General features: G+C 38.9%; 1 protein-coding gene across 4 annotated transcripts in view; it reads left to right on the top strand.

Moving 5' to 3' along the window:
* Nucleotides 1–18,027, top strand: part of Neto2 (neuropilin and tolloid like 2) — an 81,833-nt gene that overhangs the window by 40,437 nt on the left and 23,369 nt on the right. For all 4 annotated transcript variants that reach the window (XR_012910942.1, XR_012910943.1, XM_075976780.1 and 1 more), the window contains exon 7: nt 4,349–4,577. Coding sequence is in view for 2 of the 4 variants with exons in the window: in XM_075976780.1 (XP_075832895.1) it covers nt 4,349–4,577 (229 nt within the window). In the remaining 2 variants the exon portion in view is untranslated. The remainder of the gene's footprint in view (nt 1–4,348; nt 4,578–18,027) is intronic.

Here is an 18,027-nt window from a genome sequence, read left to right as displayed (position 1 = left end):
ACAACCAAGAAAATAGAATTAATTCTGAAATTAGATTCTAACAATTCCCCCACCTTAATGGGATCCAAATATCAAATTGTCATAACTTAAGATCATAAGTGTAACCAAAATCGGGGAGGAGGTTGGGAGTGGTGGTGACAGGACTCAGCAGAGAAACTGGCATTTAAGAACCAGACTGAAACAGTGTCTGAAGTCTTCAGAACTGCTGAAGATAATGTCGATCAGAATGGAGATAATGGAAAGTCAGCACAATCAAACTTGAACTGGTAGAAATTATCTAACCTAAATTATAGATAAATGAGTGAAAACAAGCTGATAGAGCCTCTGGCAACTGTAGGACGATTTCAGGAGGTCTCGCAATTGCATCATCTAATCTATGAAGAGAAAGCTTAGTGCAGAATAAACATTAGAAGAAGTGTTTGCTTTTACAATCTCAAGTTTGGTGAAAAATATAAAACTTACAGACTTAAATTCACTGTGATTTGGGCATGGCAGTGCACACCTTTAATCCAGACAGATCTCTGAGTTTGAGGTCAGCCAGGTCTACAGAGAGTTCCAAGATAGCCAGGGCTATGCAGAGAAACCCTTTTTCAAGAGAGAAAAAAAAACTTCATTTGCAAGGGGTTATTAATTGGAACTAACTTCTGAGTCCAGGCTGGGATCTTGTATCTACTTCTTTCAGCACTGGACCCTCATCTAACACAGACCCATTCAGGCCCTGTATTTGCTGCCACCGTATCCCGAGTTCATATGTGTGTCAGTCCTGTTGTGTTTAGAAGGCTTCGCTGCCTTGGTGTCCTCCATTCCCACTGGCTGTTAGAATCTTTCTGCCTTTTCTCTCACTTTTTTTGAGCTCTGAGGAACAGGTTTTAATGAAGACATCCCATTTAGGGCTGAGTGTTCAGAGGTTTCTCACTCTGTACTTTGTTCTGGTTTTTGTTCTTATCTATTGCAGTAGCTTCTCTGGGCAGCATCTCTGAGAATGGCTGAGTAAGGCACTGATCTATGAGTGTATCTGACTGACAGGAGCCATTTTATTATTTCGTTCCTTTAGCAGAGCAGTAGTAGTTGGATTTCCCCCAGGCTCTCGGGCCTATCTAGTCTTAGACTCTGGGCCACTCTGTCAGTATCAGGCATGGGTTCTGTCTCAGGGAGTGGGCCTTGTGTGGCTGCGTTGATGTATCACTCCACAGGAAATGACCAGTTTAGGCTCCATATCCCCTACTGCTAGAAGTCATAGCTAGAGTCACTCTCATAGATTCCTAGGTTTCTAGCTCATCCCAGAGATTCCAATTGTCTCTCCCAATATTCTCTCCTTCCATCTGCCTCACAACCTGATCTAATTTGTAGTTTTAAAAAACTAATTATTACCTTCTGTGAGCAAGAATATGATAGATTATGATTTAGCATATGATCCTTCTCTATGAAGACATTACAATCTAATGGAAGAGAAAATTATAGTGTTAGAACCATGAGCAGAGTGTTTTTATTACATAAATAGTGAATTAATGAAAACTGCTTATTCTATATACCTAGAAAGGGTTTATTTTATCTGAATACTTCCAGGTAACAGTCCATCACTGAGGAAGTCAGGTCAGAAACTGAAGCAGAAGTCATAGCACCTTACTGCTTACAGGCTTGCTCAGTTTGCTTTTTTATATACCAAAGATAATCTGCCCAGATATGGCACCTCCTACAGTGGGCTGATATATTACAAATTCTAATTGGTATTAATAATAAGAACCCAGAGTCAGATATAGGGTTAATGCTGAAGATCAGAGAAGTATATATACTATATAAAAGAGAGCTTTTACCTTTATCAATGCTCAGACCAAAGGGGCGAGCCTGTCCTCAGACTGCATCTCCAGAGTACTGCTGTCTCCACCAAACCTCAGACTGCCATGAGCTCCTGTCTCCTCTCGCATTATATTCCTCTCTCCACCCAGCCATATCACTCCTGTCTGTACCTCCCTAGTGCTGGGATTAAAGGCATAGAGTCGCAGGGATCACCTTTGTGTGAGCTTGTTTCTCTTTTAGAGATTCAATCTCATGTAGTCCAGGGTACCTTGAACTAACAGAGATTCCCTCTGCCCTGGTCTCTAGTGGCTTAGCTCTGCACTCTGATCTTCAGGCAGGTTTATTTGTTAAAACACAAACAAAATATCACTACAAGCTGAGTCCTTCTACATCAATCATTAAATAAGAAAACCTGTACAGACTTTCCTACAGGCAATCTGATGGAAGCATTTACTCGATTGACGTTTCTGTTTCCTAGATGTCTAGTATTAGGTTAACAAAAGCCAACCAAGACACAGACAAATAGTAAACATAATTTTAAATTTTTAAAATATACTTTATTTTAATATTAATGTTAATTATTTTTTTAATATTTTTACTTTTGATTTCTCACTGGGCTATTATGTAGTCCAGGGTGACCCTTGAACTTGGCATGTGATGCAAGTCTGAGTTCCTGGTACTCCTGCCTCCACTTCCCGAGTACTAGGATTCCAGGTGGGCACCACTTCGCCAAGCTTGTTCTGGATTTTGCTATAGGTAGTTTTGTTTGATTGGTTTGGGGATTTTTTTTTTTTGAGGCAGAGTCTCATGTAGTTCAGGCTAGTCAGGAATTTGCTATATAGGATGCTGTTTTGCCATGGTTTTGTTGGGTTAAGCCTTTTTTTTTAATATTTATTTATTTATTTAGTATACAATGTTCTGTCTGTATGCCTACAGGCCAGAAGAGGACGCCAGACCTCATTACAGATGGTTGTGAGCCACCATGTGGTTGCTGGGAATTGAACTCAGGACCTTTGGAAGAGCAAGCAATGCTCTTAACCACTGAGCCATCTCTCCAGCCCCCATGGGTTAAGCCTTTTAAGGGTAGAAAGACTACCACTGCCTCATGAGTGCCATCTGGGAGGTTGAGTCCAGTGACAAGTCAGAGGAAATACTGCTTTTCACCCAAGGAAATTTAATTATAGCACCGACAAGGCAGGTAGAGACAAAAAGTGAGAATATGTGTATGTGTGTAAATGTAAGGCTTCCCTTAAAGTTGAGAAACACACACTTTAAACACAAATCAGCCTGAGTTCAGATTCTTACCCTTGGGAGCTGGAGAGGTAGCTCAGCAGGTAAGATCACTTGCTGCTCTCCCAGAGGAGCCGGCTCTGTTCCCAGCACCTGTATTAGAGGTTCACAGCCACTGTGAGTTCAGCGCCAGGAGTTATGGTAATTTCCTATGACTTCTATGGGTACCCGCATACACATGACAGACACAAAAACCTACAAATACACATAAATCAAAATAAATCTATTTTTAAACTCTCTGCTCCATATGACCCTGAACAGGTTGGATCTCTCTTGCTATAAATAACAATACTTTATAAGGTTCTGTTAGAGATTAATGCATAGTCTTTGTAGCAAAGAATATAAAAATTGACTTATTATTTATTGCAAGTTGGTTTACCTTTGTCTGAAGATTTACATTTTTACATTAAGAAATTTTATAAAATGAATAAAGCAAACACTAATAGTGGTTATAATACGGATCCTATGTTTTGTCTGAAAAGTAGAAAGTGTTATTTACAGAGTAGAATTTTAAAAATGCTTAAGTGTGTAGCAGTGGAATTGTGAGTAAATGATAGGGTGCTGTGTGGGGGAGGATTGGAATAAAGACTGTAGATGAGCCTGGTGATGTGTTACTACAGAAGTGGGGTGCATTATCGTGTGCATCTTATAGTTAAACTCAGGTTCTGAGAGGTACAGAAAAGGCTGGGGATGCAGTGCAGCTGTCAAGGCACTTGTCTTCTATGGATGCAGCTCTGGGTTTTGACTCCCAGCACTGCATAAGACCAGGTGGGGTGGCATATGCCTGTAATCTCAGCACTGGGATGGAGGAAAGAGGAGGATTGGAAATCCAACATCACCCTTGGCTAGATTTTGAGTTCAAGGTCAGCCTAGGCTATATGAGATGTTGCCTTGAACATAGATAAGTAATAGAATGCACAGAAAAACTGAAAGTTATTAGTACCACTAATAACTGATAGAATAGAAAAACTTTGAGCAATTCTTTTATTTTCTTTATATATTAATACCATGAAATTATCATTATAATGAGATTAGATTATGTAAGAATACTCTTTGTTTAAAAAAAAGCATATTTAGATTTCTTAATGTTTGGATCCATTAGTAAGACTGTTAATCTTAGGCCTTTAACTACTGAGGTATCATCCTTCTGTCATTGTGTTTTTCAGTCGGTCATTACAATTCAGTCTACTATGTTGACCGAATCGTAAAATAGAAAACTTTTAAGTATTTTTTTAAAAACTCTTGTGTTTTGATATTACAGATTTATTTGAGGTTCTTAGATTACCAAATGGAACACTCAAATGAATGCAAGAGAAATTTTGTGGCGGTCTATGATGGAAGCAGTGCTATTGAAAATCTGAAGGCCAAGTTTTGTAGCACTGTGGCTAATGATGTAATGCTGAAAACAGGAGTGGGAGTGATACGGATGTGGGCAGATGAAGGCAGTCGGCTTAGCAGGTTTAGGATGCTCTTCACTTCCTTTGTGGAACGTAAGTAACTAATTCAAATCTATTGCCTAATTTTTCCTCATTCACGATATGCTTTCTGAATATCTACTTTTTTGACAGAAAAGTGCTTTTATAATGTCATTTTGTAAATTGTCACATCACACTTTTTAACTCAACAGGAACATTTTCCTCACTAACTTACAGCAAACCCTTTGCCAAGTCAGCAAGCTAATACAGGAATAAAGGTCGTCAGGGCAGAATTTGGGAGTCAGATTATGGCACATGATGCAAAGACAAATGATTTTATACACCATAAAACACTAACTTTAAATACATAGTGAAACATGCTTGTTTTAAAAGCATCAACATTAATTATATTACAAACCAATGAATTATCCAAAGGAATTGTTTTTTCTCTTTTAGATATTTTTATTTTACATGCAGGGGGATAGATACAGATCTATTTGCATTCTTCTGCATGTTGACATCCAGTTATGCCAGCACTGTTTGTTGGAGATGCTTTCTTTTTTTCATTGTATAACTTTAGGTTCTTTGTTAAAAATCAGGTGTTCATAGGTGCGTGATTAATATCAGGGTCTTTAATTCAATTCCGTTGGTCCATCTGTCTGTTTTTGTGCCAGTACCAAGCTGTTTTCATTACTATAGCTCTATAGCAGAGCTTGAAGTCAGGGATGGTGATGCCTCCAGAAGTTCCTTTATTGTACAGGAATTTTTGGCTATCCTGGCTTGGTTTTTGTTTTTCCATATGAAGTTGAGTATTGTTCTTTCAAGATCTGTGAAGAATTGTGTTGGGGTTTTGATGGGGATTACATTGAATCTGTAGATTGCTTTTGGTAAGATTGCCATTTTTACTATGTTTATCCTACCTACCCAAGAGCATGGGAGATCTTTCCATTTTCTGGTATCTTCTTCAATTTCTTCCTTTAAAGACGTAAAGATCTTGTCATACAGGTCTTTCACTTGTTTGATTAGAGTTACCCCAAGATATTTTATATTGTAGCTATTGTGAAGGATGATGTTCTCTGATTTCTCTCTCAGCCCGTTATCATCTGTATATAGGAGACCTACTGGTTTTCTTTTAGTTAATCTTGTGTCCTGCCATATTACTAAGGTGTTTATCAGCTATAGGAGTTCCCTTGTAGAATTTTTTGGGTCACTTATGTAAACTATCATATATCTGCTAATAGTGGGTTTGACTTCTTCCTTTCCAATTTGTATTCCCTTGATCTCTTTTTGTTGTCTTATTCCTCTAGCTGGAACTTTGAATACTATATTGACTAGATATGGAGAAAGTGGACAACCTGTCTTATTCCTGATTTTAATGTAATCTCTTTGAGTTTTTCTCCATTTAGTTTGGTGTTAGCTGTTAGCTTGCAGTATGTTGCCTTTATTATGTTTAGATATTATTGGATTTTGTCAAAGGCTTTTTCTATATCTAATGAGATGGTCATATTTTTTTATTTCAGTTTATTTATATGGTGGATTACATTGACAGATTTTCATATGTTGAACCATTCCTGCATCTCTGGAATTAAGCCTCCTTGGACATGGTGTATAATTTTTCTAATATGTTCTTGATTTCTATTTTCCAGTAATTTGAGTATTTTTACATCAATGTTCATGAGTGAGATTGGTCTGTAATTCTCTTTGTTGAGTCTTTCTGTGGTTTGGGCATCAGGGTAATTGTAGCCTCATAAAAAGAGATTCTCTCTTCCATCTCTTGTATTCTGTAATTCCTGATAATTTACCCAGATTTTCCATTTCCATAATTCTCTCGGTTTGTATTTTCTTTATTGCCTCCATTTCAGTTTTCAAGTCTTGAACCGTATCCTTTACTTGTTTGAATGTTTTTTTTTTCTTGGCTTTCTTTGCTTTCTTTAAGGGATTTGTTGATTTCTTCCCATTTTTGTTTGTCTTTTCCTCTACTTTAATGGAATTTTTTCATTTCTTCTTTAAGGGCCTCTAGCATGTTCTTAAAGTTATTTTTAAGGTCCTTTTCTTCTGATTCATCTGTGTTGGGCTGTTCAGGTCTTGTGGTGTGGGACCACCAGTTTCTGGTGGTGTCATACTGCTCCTTATGTTTTATGTGTTCTTGCACTGGCGTGTGCCCATCTCTCCCTCCAGTGGGTGCAAGTGGGACCTGTAGCTTATGTGGTCGATCTTCCTTCAGGTACAGATTGGTCTTGCCTCTGGTGGTCACTGATGCTGACCTGGGGCTCCTGCAATTGTAGACAGGGCCCAGGCTCTGGTGGCTGCAAGAAGGTGGGGTATGTAGAGGCTGCTCCCAGGTCTCTGGGGCTTGGCTGGGTGGGAGTAGGGCACAGGATATGCCTCCAGGGGCTAGAGCCTAAAGAGTAGGATCCTCCAGTGGGGACCCAGATACCCACCTCTCCAGGTGCATTCAGGGTCAAGGCTCTGGGGATCACAAATGCTCTGGGAGGTGGTTGGGGGTGTGAGGAGGCTACTACCAGGTCTCTGGGGCTTTGCTGGGTGGAGGTGAGGCACAGAATGTGACTTCAGGTGTTAGCGCCTAGAGAGTAGGGCCCTCCAGGTGGGGACCCAGATGCTCACCTCTCCAGGTGGGGGCCATTTTCAGTTGTTTACTGTCTGAGCTTTAAGAGCTTCCCAGCCAGGTAGAGGGGATTTTTTCCAGAAGAAGTTGATATTCAGTAATTTATATACATAAGTGAGTTTTTAGATATGTATTCTATTATTATATGATTATATATTACTGCTATTATTCTAAAATCCTGGGATTTTGATGTATAGAATCCCAGCTTCAACCCAGGAGTCTCTAAGTTTGCCTCCTGTCTCTTTCAGTGTCCAATCATTACTTTTTTTTCTCGTTCTCCCTTTTTATTGGCCAAAGTATATCATTGGACCAATTTGCTACCAAAGAGTAAGGCAGAGCAAATCTCTCTTCCAAGGACAGGGGGATCTATAGGCTACAAAGAAGCAAGCAGAGCATGGAAAAGACAGGAAACTGAATTTACAACCAAGCACTCAGGTTTAGATACAGCTGTGTAAGGCCTGGGAACATCAAGTTTTCGAAGGTGTGTGGATTAATATCTAGGTCTTCTCTTCGGTTCCATTGGTTCTCCTGTCTGTCTTATGCCAATACCAGGCTGTTTCCAGTACTGTAGCTCTGTAGTTGAGTTTGAAGTCAGGGATTGTGATGCCTCCAGAACTTCTTTTATTGTACAGGATTGTTTGGGCCATCCTGGGTTTTTTTGCTTTTCCAAATGAAGTTAAGTACCATTCTTTCAAGGTCTGTGAAGAATTTTTTCTGGGATTTTTGAATTTTTGAATCTGTAGATTGCTTTTGGTAAGATTGCCATTTTTACTATGTTAATTCTACCTACCCAAGAGCATGGAAGATCTTTCCACTTTCTGGTGTCTTCAATTTCTTTCTTCAAAGATTTAAAGTTCTTGCCATACAAGTCTTCCACTTGTTTGGTTAGAGTTACTCCAAGATAGTTTATGCTAGTTGGGGCTATTGTGAAAGGTGATATTTCTCTGATTTCTTTCTCAGCCCTTTTATCATCTGTGTACAGGAGGGCTACTGATTTTTTTGAGTTAATCTTGTATCCTGCTACATTCCAGTCATTACTTTTAACCCTATACTTCATGGCATTTGTTGATGAAACAGGTCCACTTTGTTTTTCCAGCTTTAGAACTGACCATATTTCTAGGGGCACACTTCCTTTTCTTACTATGAAAAACCTGTCTAGTTGATTTCTTCAACGCATACACATAATTTCAAAACTGCTAGCCATTATCTCTGTGAAGAACATCCTAACAGAGTATTCATGTGTCCAGTTCTTTTTTTTTTACATACTAGGTAAAATATACATAAAATTTATCATCAACCATTTTTACATGTACAAATTTGTGGTGCTTAGCATTCAGCTACTTTCATCTTATTTTACATCTGTTACCATTATCTTAGTCACTGTTCTGTCTCTGTGATGTGATACCATGACCATGGGTGCTGGCTTACAATGTCAGAGAGTTAGTTCATTATTATCGTGCTGGAGGGCATGGCCCACACATGGTGCTGGAGCAGTAGCTACGATCTACATCCTGATCCCACAAAGCTCAACCCCAGAGACACTCTTCCTCCAATAAGGCCACACTTCCTAATCATCTTTCTAATCCTCAAATAGTGCTACTCTCTATTAACATTCAAACATATGAGCCTGTGGGGGTTGTTCTTATTCAAACTTCCACACCATTATCTATCTCCAGAGACATTTTTGTCATCAAAACTGAAATTCCACACATTAAATAGCCATGTTTATTTTGCTCTCCCTCTTCCTTGTAAGCTCTGTTCTCCTGCACTGTCTGTTAGTAATAGTAACTCACATAAGCAGACCCTGCCGTGCTTGCCCTTTCCTCTTGGTGCACTTATTTTCATACTTTAGAGCTTTTTCATGTATCAGAATTTTGTTCTTTTTAAAACTTGATAATAGCCCATGATAATTGCATCCCTATGAACAAATACCTACCAAAACCAATATAAGAAGGGTATTTATTGAATCATGGTTTGAAAAAGTTCAGTTCTTGGTCATTTGTCTCCATTCACTTGGACAGAGAATCGTGGTGGTGCTGGTAGCATTCATTTGTGACAAGCAGGAAGCAGTAGTTATAGGAAATGGCTAGGGACCATGACGTGTGTGTGTGTGTCTGTTTATAGGTCCTACATCCTACCTAATCCACAAGCTCCTCTTATAGCACCACTGTCTATATTTAAAGCTTAAGCTGTGAGAAACATTTCATATTCAAACCATAGCAGTATTTGTTCATCCTGTTGTTCTTAAATCTGACTGATAGAGACTTTTGCTGTTTGTACCTGTTGGTTGTTATGAGGAGTGATGTTGCAGATATGGAGGTGCCAGGACCACAGTTCCTGCTTTTAATTTTTTGCTAGCTCATGTGGTAAATACATGTTTAAATTTCTAAGGAACCAACACATTTTCCACAATGGCTATACTATTCTGTCCCACCAGGAGTGAGCTCCAGTTTCGCCACAACCTTGCAACATTTGAGCAGCTTTTCAATTATTTTTTTACTTATAACCCTCACTGTATGAAAACCGGAATCTTATTGGAGGTGTGAGTCATAAACATCTTTTCAGGGTTACTTAGTTTAGGCTTTCTCAGGCCTTTTACTCATTTTTAAATGGGGTTGTTACTAAGTTGTAGGAATCATATGTTTGGTATCATTCCCTTATCAGATAAATGTTTTTACATTCTGGGTGTTATCTCAGTATTTGACAGAGTTTTAAGGTTTGCTGCTGTTTTTGAGACAATATCTCACTATTCAGCCCTGGTTTGCCTGAAATTCACTATGTAGACCAGGCTGACCACTAACTCCCTTTCTTCTGCTATCTCCCAAATGATAGGATTAAAGGCATGCATCACCACACTCAACAATATAAATGGTTTTTAATTTAAATAAACGTCAATTTATCTTTTTTTTTCTTTTGCTACCTGTGCTCTTACTGTGATAAACAAGAAAATCACTAATAAACCAATGTCATGAAGTTTTTCCTTCATCTATTTCTGCTAAGAGTTGTATGAGATTAGTTCTTATTTTGGGTCTTTGATACATTGGAATATATTTGTTGTATTTGTACAAGGTGAAGACCCAGTTCATTCATGTTCAAGTACATAACCAGTTTTACTTTTGCTGGAAAGATGGTGCTAGCACTCTTCCCAAAACCCAGTTGACTTCTTATGAGAACTCTTGCTTCTGGCCCCTGTTCTGGTCTGCTCTTGGCTGCTTCCAGCTGTTTTGATTTGGAGTGTTGTAGAAGGTCATAAAATCGGGAAGTACAAGTCTTCCAATATTTTCTTTTTCAAGACAGCTTGAACTGTTCTAACTCACTTCAGAGTTGATGAAGTTTACTATGGATTTTCTTTTCTTTTTTTTTAATTTTAGCAAAATATACTACTGGGATTTTGATAGGAGTCACTTTAAATTTATGAATCAGTTCAAGTAATACTGCCATCTAAACTACATTTTCAAATCAGTGAACATAGAATGTCTTCCCATAAATACAGACTTTGGTCATCTTTCATTTTTTAATAATATTTTATAATTTTCAGTTTCTAAGTTTTTCGTTACCTTTGTGAAACTTCCTTGCAGTTTATGTTAGTGCATATTTATTATGATAAAAATAGATTCTCTCCACTATGTTAGTTTCCTGCTGCTATGAAAAAGCACCATGATGAAACAACCTGTAGAGCAGTGGTTTTTAGCCTTCCTGTGCTGCGACCCTTTAATATGGTTCCTCATGAAGTGGTGACCCCAGCTATAAAATTATTTTTGATACTTCATAACTATAATTTTCCTACTGTGTGGATTGTAATGTATAATAGGCAGGATATCTGATATGTGATTCTCAAGGGGATCACAATCTACAGGCTGAAAATTGCTGCTGTGGAAGAATTTATTTTGACTTATGGTTCTAGAACGTCCATAATGGCTTCCCCGATTCCATGGGCATTCCACCAAAAGCCCTTGCAAAAATGGGGGAAAGCACAGCCTTACTCTAGCAACTGTCAAAGCTTGATTTCTTCCCCTGGTTCCTTCAGATATGGAAGTATTTCGTTCCTACTGAGAAGAGAGGTCAGCCTTGCTCAGATCAGTTTTCATTTCCAATGAGAATACCTCACTCTGTGACTTTTCATTAATATCAGTGGCAGGATGATTCTTCTGAGAATCATCTAAGGGCCTCCCCTTACTGTGTTTGTGGTGGTTTGAATAGGTATGGCCCTCATAGACTCATATGTTTGAATGCTTGGCCCATAAGGAGTGGCCTGTTAGGAGGTGTGGCCTTGTTGGAAGAAGTGTGTCACTATGAGGGCAGGATTTGTAGCTTAAGCTATGCCCAGTTTACAGTCTCTCCTGCTACCTATGGATCAAGATATAGAACTCTCAGCTCCTTCTCCTTCTGCATGCCACCATGCCCCACAATGATAAGGGATTAAAGCTCTGAAACTATAAGGCAGCCCAGATGTTTTCCTTTCCAAGAGTTGCCGAAATCATAGCATCTCCTTCACCACCATAGAGACCCTAACACCAGGAACTGGGGAATTGCTGTGATAGGCCAGACCATGTTTTTGTTTGTAGTAATATGAACTTTGGTACTGTGATTCAGAGAACAGTTGAATGCTTTAAGTGGGCTTAATGAGTCATACTAGAAGGAACAAGGAAGACTGAACTGCTAAGGATAGTTTGAACTGTGGGAGCTTGGCTCAACAGGTTCAGAGAAGAATGTTAGTATGTGGCCTGGAAACCGGTCTTGTGTGATATTTGGTGAAGAATGTGGCTGCTTTTTGTCCTTGTCTGAAGAGTCTATCTGAGGCTAAAGTGAAGAGTTTTGGATTAGTCCCATTGGCAGAGGAAATCTCAAAACAGTCTAGTATTGACTCTGTCATATGGTTAATAGCGTTCACTCTTATGAAGATAAATGATGGAAAGGATCAAGCTTAGCAAGAAAAAATACAAAATGTACAATTTGAGGGGGAAAGGGGGCACCAGGAAGTGAAATGGAGCTAAATCCTGTGTTCAAGGAGATAAACAGATTAAAGGAAATCCTGATGTTAAATGGAATAAAAGGGAGTAGAGACCTCAGGCCAAGATCCCACTTAGCTGAGCTTCCAGCTTACGAAAAGGAATTAGAGAACAAGTTAGGCCCAGGTGTAGTAGTACACACCTTTAATCTAAAGACGCACGAAACAGAAGCATGCCGATCTCTGAATTCAAGGCCAGCTTGGTCTATATAGAGAGCAAGCTTCCAGGAAGCTAAGCTTAGGCAGTTAAGGAAACCTGGAAAACAGAAAGCTGGTGAAGATGTAGTTGAATGAGGTGGCCATGTTTCAACCCCAGCTAGCATCAGAACTTGGCAGCTTCAGCCATGTAGTTCTGACTTTAGAATCAAGGATACAAGAAAGGAGACATGGAATCTCCCTTCATGACTAAGGAAAAAAGAAAGCCTCTGAGGCCAGGTGTGTGGTAGGGTGTCCCTGTGTGGAAGCCTAGAGAGGCCATTGTGTGAAACTGTGAAGGTGAAGTCTGGATTGCCTTGGAAACCCCAAGATGTTAGAGATGCCAAAGTCGTGGGACACGTCCTGAAGACAGTTGCTAACAGGGAGTGGAGCCCAAGAGAAAGAAGTGTGTTGCAGTCAACAAAGATGAAAGGAGTTGTAGCTCTGAAGAGTGCTGACATCAGATGTGGAGATGCAGTTTGGAGTTTGCCCAGCTGGTTTTCTGTCTTTGCTTTGGTCCAGTGTTTCCTCACTGTGTTCCCTTTCCTCCATTTTGGAATGGTAATGCATACCCTGTGCCATTGTAGGTTGGAAGTATGTGATCTGCTTTTTTATTTTGATTTTATAGGGGATTACAGTTAAGAGATTGCATGAATCTAAGAAAAAAACTTTGAACTTTGCACTTTTAAAAACTGTGAGTGACTCTGGGAGCTTTTGAAGTTGAACAAAATGCATTTTGTATTATGTTACAACTAAAAGCCCATGGGGGCCAGGGAGTAGAATATGGTGGTTTGAATAGGATTGGCCCCTGTAGACTCATGTGTTTGAATGCTTGGCCCATAGTGGCACTATTAGGAGGTGTGGCTTTCTTGGCCTTTTGGAGTAAGTGTGTCACTGTGAGGGCAGGCTTTGAGGTCTAAAAAATGCTTAAGTTACATCCAGTACACAGTCTCTGCTTCTGCTGCCTACAGATCAAAATGTACACAATGTTCTTTTTCTTTTCTTTTAAACAAGGTCTCAGTATTCCTGTCTGGCTGTAGCTGAAGGTGACCTCCAACTCCTGATCCTACAAGCTTGAACCACACCCAGTTTATTCAGTGCTAAGGACTGAACCCATCTTTTTTTATTGCTTTTATTACTAAATATATTTTTCTCTGCTCCCCTTCCTCCCTCTCCCATGATCTCCACACTCCTAATTTACTCAGGAGATTGTGACTTTTTCTACTCCCCATGTAGATTAGATCCATGTATGTCTCTCTTAGGGTCCTCTTTGTTGTTTAGTGAACCCAAGTCTTAAACAGCTGTACTTATGAAATAAAAGGCCATAAAACTTAACAGATTTGCAGTTATAAATAACTTAGTAAATATGATCAAAGTACATTATGTGCACATATGAAAGTATCACAATGAAACATTATTGTAATTAGTATACACTAATTTAAAGATATGTAACACAATTTTATATAAAGTAGTCTGACTATATCAGTGCAGTCTTATGGTTACTTTAAATAATATAGAGAACAATTGTAAAAGAAAAAACCCTGTATTAATAGGCTGGCAAGATGGCTTAGCAGGGACAGGTGCTTGCTATCAAGCCTGATAACCTAAATTTGATCCCCAGGATCCACATAGTAGAAGTAGAGAACCAGCTCCTGCAAGTTGTTCTCTGACCTCACACCTGTGCTGTGACATGCACACCCACACACATGAATTAAAATGTAATTAAAAATTAAGTAACCTGCTGAGCAATGGTGGACACCTTTAATTCCAGCACTCGGTAGGCAGAGGCAGGTGGATCTCTGTGTGTTCGAGGCCTGCCTGATATACAGAATAAGTTCCAGGACAGTCTCCAAAGCTACAGAGAAACCCTGTCTTGAAAAGAACAACAAAAAAAAAAGAGAAATAAAGAGCAAAGAACCTATCTTTTACAACACCTTGAAGTTAGAAAAAGCCATCAAAATGTGGCCACATGATGGTCTAAAGTAAATCAGAATACCAAGGAGCCATAATGATGTTTATAGCCTCATCAACTTGTCTTTAAAAGTAACTTATCTCCTCTGGATCTCTAGTTGTGAACTATATACAATAGGTTGTAGAAATAGAATATGATTTTTATCGTGTATAATACAATTTGTGAAATTGTTTAGGCCATTCTTTATAATTAAAGTGCATTCATCATAGATAAGTTTATTACATCCATGCCACAGCTAAAGTAAATATACTAGCAAATTTACAACGTAAATAAAATGTGATTGTGCTTTTTCATTGAAAACCTTCAGTTTTTTATTTATATATATTAACTAGTGCCTCTCGTTTTATGATGGCTTTGAAGCCACTAAGCACTTTGAAGAATCATAGAATCTTGAGTCTGGGGTAGAGGCTTAATTGGCAAGTATGCTTGTGTGCTTGTCCCATATGAACAAGGTCCTGAGTTCAATCCCCAGCACCCAAAATTAAATGTATGAATGAGTGAATAATCATGAAATGTTGCTTATGTAATGTTTTAAGTGACAGTGTTTAGCAGTATAGTAAATCTCTTATTAGTTATATGTCTCTTTGCTCTTATATTAAAGGCAGAAGGATCCACATTGTTGTGACTACTGATTACATTGCTGTGTCCACTCTTAGAACCAAGAACTCTGGAATACATCATATGCTATCCAAGCCTTTATTTTTCCTGAGACAGGGTCTCATGGAAACTCATTCCACAGCCCAGACTGACTTCACATTTGCTGCATTCACTGTCTGCTCCAGCTGCTGGGATTACAGTTGTCTCTGGAATGCCCAGAAACTTTTAGGTTTATTTGTTTCGTGAAACAGACTGTGTAGCTCCTGATAATTAACTATGGATTAATTACCAACTGCACAGGAATTTTAGTGAATGCTACCTTCCAGGGGAGTCAGCCTTTTGTAGCAAAGAAGTTTTGGATAATTTCCATTCAACTTCACTTCCAGGTTTTGTTCTGGATTTTACCTGTTTCCCCTGCCCATACTGAGTGAGAGTCAGCAGCGGCAGAGACTACAGCTCTGACTGGTGGGCACTAAGATGCTAGTTATATAGCTGATACTGTGCAGTAGGAGAAGATGGCCAGGCATTCCAAAATCACCCAAAAACTACTCTTTAGAGGAAAAAATATTACAGCCCTAACTATATTTTAATGAAGTTTATTGTTTACATATTAAGAAAAAGACAATGATTGGAAAGAAAAATAATTTATTAATCTAGTACATTTTTAGACCTTTCACCTTGAAAAGAAACTTTTAGGATTTTATTTGACTGTTTGTTTGTTGGATCGGATTGGTTTGGTTTGGTTTGGTTTTTGTTTTTTGAGACAGGGTTTCTCTGTTTAACAGTCCTGGCTGGCCTCGAACTCAAGAGACTTAACCTGCTTTCTGAATCCCAAGTGCTGATATTAAAGGCATGTGCCACCAAAGCCCACTGAAAAGAAAAAAAGCTTTTTAATTTATAAGTATATGTGTGTGTCAGTATAATATATCACAATATTCAATTCTTCTCTGAAAAATAATATACTTCTAAAAATAAAAATATAGCCTTAGGAGGGATATACATTTTATACAGTTGAAAGCTACAATTTTTAGAAGTTAGAACAGTTGAATTTGGCAAGCTTGTCCTACCTCCATAATCTTGTTTAATGGTGGAAAATATTAAGTCACCCGTCTCCTTGGCCGTGTGTGTGTGTGTATACTCTGGATCACATGATACTGTTGTTCTCAATTTTTTCCTGCATTGTTTTATCTTAGCAGAAGCAAGCACACTGCATCATGACCCGGCATAATAAATGTTCACCTGTACATGAGAAGGTATCAAAGACAGAGGCATGGAACATTGCAAAAACACACTAGAGGCATTAACACTTAGGAGAGTAAAGGGCATTTCTCATTTATGGGAAAATATTAAAGATTTTCTTGAAGTTGGCATAAGGGCTCATGCCTGTAATCCCAACACTTGGGAGATTGAGGCAAGAAGATTGCAAGAAGTCATCCTGGGCTACAGGATAAGACCCTGATTCAGAAAACCAAGAAGAAAAAGATTATCTCGAAAAGCAAAAATCATAGTAACCCTTAAGAAAATGAGACATTCCTACTTGCAAGAACTACCTACAGGTAGTGCATACATGGCCTGTCTTCTCTGTATGTGTGCTATTCTTGGGGAAAAGGCGTTTTTTTTTTTGTAATTTTAAATGGATTTTATCCTGGCAAAAAATTAACAACACAAAACAGGTTTTGGTTTTTTTTTCTGTGAACCAAAACCAAGGCCTCATGTGCTAGGCAAATCCTCCTCCACTAAGCCATATTCATTTCCAGCCCCAGAACTTTTAGTTGTATGATCCAGTGGCATCAAATACATTCACATTGTTGTGCTTGTACAACCATCACTACTGTCTCCTTTTTGTTGGTGTCTTGTTGGTGTGTGTGTGTGTGTGTGTGTGTGTGTGTGTGTGTGTGTGTGTGTGTATGTGCATGTATGTACAAAGCATGATGGGTGTGGAGGATAAGCTTGTGTACCCCAGCATGTGTTTGGAGGGCAGAGGACATCTTTGTGGAACTGGTTCTCCTTTTCCACCTTTATGTGGTTTCCAGGGGGATGGTAGGCAAGTCCCTAGTCTAACATACCAAGCACCTTAACTACTGAGACATCTCACCCGCCCCTCCTAAGCATTTTTATCATTCCAAACTGAAACTCTTTCCTTGAAATACTGTTTCGTCCCCCAGTACCTGAGAAGTTTGGCTCTATTTTTGATCTCTGAATTTGCTCAGGTAACATCATATAAATGAGGTCATATGTATTTGTTATATAATAATTATTATCTAATTATGGGAACTGAATAGCTGCCTTACTTTGCTTAGCATTGTGTTATCAGCTCTCAGCCATATGTGCAGCAAGTTCTTTTGTCTTAATATTCCATTGTCTTGTTTTCTTTTGGTCGTGGTGGACATAGGGGTTGCCTCTGCCTGTTGGCTAATGTGATTAATACTGCCCTCCATTAGTATTCAAGTACAAATTTGAGCTCCTACAGAGTATACTGTTGGGTATAGCTAGCAGTAGCAATTCTGGATCATGAGACAATCTCGTGTTCAACTTTTTAAGCAGGAACCAAATTTCCACATCTTACGGATTTTCCCACCTGCAATACATAGACAGCTCCTAATGTTTTTATGTCCTCTGTATTGATTGCTTTTCTTGTTGCTCTGACAAAAGCAACTTAAGAAAGTATAGGTTTATTTTGGCTCATAGTTTACGGAGACAATCCATCATAGCAAGGAAGATTTGACAGCAGGCGCAAGAGGTAGATGGCCATGTGATGTCCAAGGTCAGGAAGCCAGACAGCCAATAAACACTAGTGCTACACTTGCCCTCTCCTTTCCTTCAGTGAGGGGCTCCAGCCAGTGATACCTCAGCAGACCTTGCTAGCAGCATCCCCACAGACATGTCCACAGTTCCGTCTCCTGGGCTGTTCTTATCGCATCAACTCGTAATTAGCCATCACAGTTGATAGCATGGTCTTTTAAAGTTTTGAAAAATTTTTCTCACCTATGTAGAAATTTGTTGAGAAGTATGGGGCATATACTCATATTGTCATTACACTGAAAATAACCTCTTGGTGCCCAGCATTCAAAAAGTTGTATGAGTCAAAATTATAGAATATTGGCCCTGGTCTTACTGGTTGGATATT

The sequence above is a fragment of the Microtus pennsylvanicus genome, chromosome 6, assembly GCF_037038515.1.
Source record: "Microtus pennsylvanicus isolate mMicPen1 chromosome 6, mMicPen1.hap1, whole genome shotgun sequence".
NCBI classification, from domain to species: Eukaryota; Metazoa; Chordata; class Mammalia; order Rodentia; family Cricetidae; genus Microtus; species Microtus pennsylvanicus.
The sequence above is the reverse complement of the archived record's forward strand: the minus strand, read 5'-3'. Positions and strand labels throughout refer to the sequence as shown.